Source organism: Temnothorax curvispinosus, unplaced genomic scaffold (assembly GCF_003070985.1).
Source record: "Temnothorax curvispinosus isolate PA1 unplaced genomic scaffold, ASM307098v1 QBEX01015881.1, whole genome shotgun sequence".
Lineage (NCBI taxonomy): Eukaryota > Metazoa > Arthropoda > Insecta > Hymenoptera > Formicidae > Temnothorax > Temnothorax curvispinosus.
In genome coordinates, this window is record NW_020225661.1 from 257 (window position 1) to 6147 (window position 5891).

Below are 5891 nucleotides of genomic sequence, written 5' to 3' on the forward strand. Positions count from 1 at the left end.
ACGCTATTATTTGCGCGCAATTATCTAACCGACGGGATCGTTTCCGCGGTGATGATCGATGACAGAGCGGATTACGAGCGAGTCGCTTCCAATTATTCTCCTCTTCTGACGTAATTCCAGGAGAAATTGCGCTTTTTTTCAGCCCGGTATATCTTTAAGATTGATTAGGAAACTGGTAATCTACATTTCGTGACCTCGTCTCGTGACTTTATTGAACATTAGTTCGACATATTTCGCTCGTTTCTAACGCAAAGAAAAGATAAAAATAAATTTTACAAGCTAATAGAGAAAGTCGCATTTCTACTGTTATAACGAATCGGGTCTATTTCAGAAAGGAATGTTCCCCTTCGAAGGAGAATGTCTTTTCACTCGGCCCATTCCGCGGTCACGTCAACAGACATTTCGCTCCGTTTCCCGTCTCTCTTGTAGTCACGCGTAGCGTGAACCGCGCCCACGCTCGTCCGAAAAAAGAAAGATATATCAAGAACGCGGCACACGCTGTGCGATCGATAGGAATCGGAATCGTAAGTGATTTTACGGACCGCGACTTTTCTTCAAACGGTGAAAGCCGAGGAGAGGACCCTCGAAGAAAGGAAGAAAAGTCCTCCCCCACCTCCCGGCGCGTTATCAAATTAGAAAACACTCGCGCGCGAAGTAAGACGAATCTTTTGACGTTACACGCGTTAGAAAGTGCTTTTCTGTTCACGAAAATTTTGCGGAGTAATCCGTACTGAAATAAGAGGTCGGCAATTAAATTCAAAAGTGGAACGTTTTGATCTCTCTAAGTTACGAGTCACACCTGCATATGGTTGTTTGGCGAAATATTAAAAATATCTTTCAACATTTATCTTCGACAATTTCAGTGCTATTGGTTTTATCTGCCACTAAGCTCGTTTTTTGCACATCTTGCACGGTTTATTTTTCCTTTTTCTGTTCACATTGAAGAGAAAAAGAGAAAAGATGCACTGTGCAAGAAATTCAGCTAAATAGGACAATCCTAGTAAGTAATTACTCTGAAAAATTTTGGAAAATTGCAATTTTTTGATTTTGTCGCAGGTAGAAAATTTGTGACCTTTTAATAATTTTCACGGCTCCGCGAATATAGATAAAGAAAAGAACGCGCGAGAGCGTGAAGATGCTCTGAAGATAGCCGGGAAGAATTTCCAAACAAAGAAGACGCACATTTCCATTTTTTCCGCTTTCGACGAAATTTCCAGAAAATTGCAGATCTCATATCTCCAAAGCCTCAGAGTGACCGTCCTCAAGAACGTCCACCTCCCCAGCATCTCGTACAATATGATCCCCGAAGAGTAGCCCAACACCTTCTGTCCCCCTTTCGTGGCGTCCCCGTGTGCCGACGCAACGCGACGCGTCGCGGAGGGGCACGGCGCAGCGGCGCGGCGCCGACGGCCGGCGCTCGCGAGTTCTCCCCCCGCGGGGTACCAGAGACCGGCGGAGGAAGGAGGTCACCCGGTCACCCAGATGAGGTTCCTTGCCCGCCGTTTGTTGCCCCCTCGTCGCGTCGCATCGCGCGCACCGACGGCGACGGTGGCCGGCCGGGGTGCCCCACCGACACGACGGTCCTGACCAATCCTGTCCCCTGTTTTCGTGCCGACCGCCGAACCGGTCGGCGATCCGGCACCCGCGGTACCGGCGCCGTGTCCAGATTTAAGCTTCTTCTTTGCCGGGCAGGATCTCCGGGAGATCTCGCTCGTGCGTTTTACGTTTAATTTTGAGCCGTCCGTCACTCGCGCGGTCACAACAACACCGCGGTGATCCCCGATCATCTTCCGACGTCAAAGGGATCGGAGCATTGAGCGCGCGATCGTTTTCCCGCCGTGAGAGGAACGGCCGTTGTTGAGCGAGCAGTAACTTTTTGGAGAACACACCATGGCTGTGAAGGCCACGATTCTGGTGCTGATGGTCACGCTGGTGGTCGTCGCGTCCGCTGGATTGCTCGGTGAGCTGTTCGGTGCAAAATGCGATTAAAGAAACTCCATATAGTGCGAAGATTCGGGTTCGCGCGGGTGACCGCGACGCCACGCCAGAGATTTCAACGCGCGGGCGATACGGACGCACGTGCTTGCCTGAATTGGCGCGACTGCGATTGTTGTTTTGTTATCGTTCATCGTGATAAATGCGATTGCAAAAAACAAGAGCTTACACGACCGGTCACTTTCTATTTGTTTTGAAAAATGAAATGTCGAAACCGGCATTTAATTTGTCTTGCCGCGGAGTAAGGCTAATTTGTGTCGCGAAGATAGTAATTTGTTGTTGGAGTAAACAATTAATCCTTCTTACAGTGTTATTTCGTCAAAAAATATCTGACAGTTTTATTATAGAGAAGAGAAAGCTACTTTTCCAATACAATATATTAATAATTTTATTTCTGTTGTTTTTTATTTTTAAGCAGACAAATTTTTATTCAGGATTATTTTCAAATTATCGCTCCGCTTCGAATAAATGTAAAAGTCTTCAAGTAAGAGTTCCTCATGATGATGATAGTCTAAATTAGACACGTTCTCTAATTTCACTTTCATCTTATATGCCATTCGATTCTAAGCTGCCTTTGTCTCTATTGTCGAACGTCATCTGACGGAAGGTGCGCTCGAAACTGTCATTCGGTCATTCGGTCTCGACAATGCGCGTGAAAGCGGTGGAAGTCCACGCATTGGCACACTTAGCACCCAGGTGATAGCTTCCCCGATTCGTAAACGTGGGCATAAAACGTGTTTCTCAAATGTCACAGTCTGATTCGTCATTCCTCCGAGGGGAGAATCCAAAGGAAACTTTTACGACGCGGCGCGACGCGGTGAAACGCGTAGAAATTTGACTCCCATTTGACTTTCGATCGGCGGCACGGACTTTCGTTTCGTTCCGATTTCTCTATTCCGAGTTTCTCTGCCGCGCGCGCGCGCGCGCGCTCGTCCCTTATCTTGAGCACCACAGGCGCGCGCGCGCACATACACACACATGCGTTTCCTGTCCGTATAGAGACCCTGCTTTCGTGGAACCTGCCGGAGGCCGAGGCGAGATCGACCACGCCGCAGTCCAAGTGCCTGTGCCAGACTTCCGGTTGCCTGTGCTGTGTCGACTTGAACTTGACGTCGACGATCGATCTGGGCGGGCCAGCTTGCGTCAACATCAGGCAGAAGGAGCAGAATATCTCGTTAAATCTGAGTTACGGGGATAATCCGATTCACAATGCGACGATAACGATCGGCAAGTAGTTAAATCATAATAATAAAAGAAGAAATCTTTTATCCACATTGAATTTTAAATTAAATCGAACATCGTCAACTTAAATTATTCGTATGAATTTAATGCGTTAAATTGAGCTGAAATGGAGAATTCAAAATATTAATAAAACTTTTCACGTTCCAAAATTTCACGATCTGCATTTTATATACCGATTTACGTCTATCGAATACCCACGCTTGTTTACATTTAAAAACAAGTGACAAACTGATTTGAATAAACTTGCAATTGTCGATATTAATATTCTTGTAGCGAACGCGGCCAATAAGCCGACATGCATAAACCTGTTGTCGGATTTGGCGCAGATCTGCGCGCGATTCACATCCGTGAAGCAATCCGACGTCGGTGGCTACGACGGTTGCATGGTAATCGAGCCGGCTTTGTTGGGCACGCCGCAAGCCACATACCACATAGGATGCTTCAATTTCTATCAGGGTGTACGGCAGGTGGAGGTTTCCGTGTAAGTATCTCTGCTTTCTTCTAGTCGAGAGAGAAATACGACTAAAATCTGGGGAAAGAATTTCTTGTTATTTTCGTTGAAATAATCTTATGTATGTACGCAGAAAGAAAAAGAAGTGTCAAATCAACGCTTATATACTTTATATACGCAGCGATCTATAAGCTTGAAGATTATGTTGCGTAACGAAGAAAACTTGCTTAAATAAAGTCATTTACATAGTTAAACGAGGTTTTATATAGCTCAACCAAGAAAAAAAAATTGAAATAAAAAGTATAAACATTCTTATAAGAAAATTATAGATTGTGTATATACACAGAAAAAATGCTGTTTAATTAAAAAAAATAAGTTGCTTTAATTAAACGTCGATGTCACGGACTGCCTGCACAAACATAAATAGTTAATTCAATATTATTGGACCAGATATTTGAATTATTAAAACAACTATCTGATGTTGTTTGTTTATTAATATTGATGTTGCATCAACAGATTTTATTTCAATTACACTAATACTATTAATACATTATTTTTTTCCGTATATAGGAGTATAAGTTTTGACTTGACATTTGATTTTTTTCTGTGTAGCATCACGGAGACGACGGAGCCCGCCGAAAACGCAGACGAGGAGGACGACACATTGAATACCGATGAGCTGATCGCCGCAGTGTCCGCCAGCGCTGAACAGGGTATCGCGCTGTTCACTCAATGGCTGGGTCTCAACCTGAATCCAAAGCTGAATCTTACCAACAAGGAGCACGGACACCAGGACAATCAACAGCAGCGAATGACGAATAACGAACGCACAGCGGAACCGTCGTCCACCGACGTGTCCTCGAGATCGGCGCGGAATATGGCCGATGTCGTCCAGAACGAGAAGAGCGACGAGCGGTTCAAGCAGCTGTTGAGCGCCCAGGACAATATCCTGAAGGGCTCGGCGACTATCGGGCAATCTTACGGCGCGGAGACCACGTTTGTCTACTCCAGGCCGAGCGATCTGATGACCGAGAGAAACGCGACCGAGGAGGCTAAGAGGAAGCTCGAGGCGGAGGCTGTGGCGCCGCAACACCGGGTCGTTGTGCCGAAGGAGTCCAGGAGGGGTGGACGGGCGTATAACATTCATCAGCACGTCAACGAGATCTGAGCCCCGCCGTGTGATCGGTGCACCTCGTGCAGGAAGACTGCCGACGATTCCTTCTTTTAGAGCTAGAGTGCCGCACGTAGACTATAATATTCGTATATATGCACGCGGAGCTGGGGGTGATGAAGAGGTCATCGCTTCGTTCGACCGTCTCATGGCCGTGAAAGGGTACGCTTTAGCTGCGATAATTCAATTTTCACGATTATTACAGATCGTGATCCTCGGTAATATTCATCGGCGTTCCGATAATACCGTCAGCATATCGCAATTTGCGGTATGGCGTGAAACAATGGGATTGAAACTTCGCACCATAATTCAATCTTCGGCAGCATTTCCCGAAAGTAGCACAATCGCTATCATCATATCGCTTTTATACTGCTCTATAGTATAGAATGAAGAAATAAAATGTCTTTCTCTTTAATATCAAGCTGCATAATGGTTATTGATGATCTGTTGTTTATTAATTATTTTAAAATTTACCTATAGAAGTCTAAAGAAATAATTTTTATAAGTTTGATTTTATTGTTAGATTATTTTACTAAACTACTATTGCTAAATCTCTCTACAAATTTTTCTCGTTTTGGTGCGTAGTTTACCCTGCTGTCGCGATCTTTTTCTATCATATCAAAAGTTGATGCAGTCAAATTGTCGGCTTTTATGAAAAAAAATATATAAATTAGTGATATATTGTATACTAGTTATTTTATTAAAAAGTATTATACATTTCAAAGTGAAACTGGAATGGAAAATCTAGATTCAGGCAATCACGTTAAATAAATTCAAACTTGAATATTTTGTGCAGTTCAAGCTACGCAAAATATTACTTCAGTAAATTTTATACCGGATAAGCGATCCGTAGAATTTGAGGCTATTTAAAGAAACGATTCAATTTTTCGATAATAAAAACTTCTTCAACAACTTCTATAACAAAATACTTATAGTTTGAAAACAATATTGGGAACAATGTATTAATTATACATAATACATAATACATTAGTAAAAAATACTTTAAATAAATTATATAGGTATATGTAAATG

General features: G+C 43.7%; 1 protein-coding gene across 1 annotated transcript; it reads left to right on the plus strand.

Moving 5' to 3' along the window:
* Positions 1-1647: 1647 nt before the first annotated feature.
* On the plus strand, positions 1648-5342 carry LOC112466107. Its single transcript, XM_025033996.1, has 4 exons — positions 1648-1960; positions 2995-3222; positions 3511-3718; positions 4301-5342. The coding sequence occupies exons 1-4, from the start codon at positions 1891-1893 to the stop codon at positions 4854-4856; spliced, it is 1062 nt and encodes a 353-aa protein (XP_024889764.1). The 5' UTR covers positions 1648-1890; the 3' UTR covers positions 4857-5342.
* Positions 5343-5891: the final 549 nt, after the last annotated feature.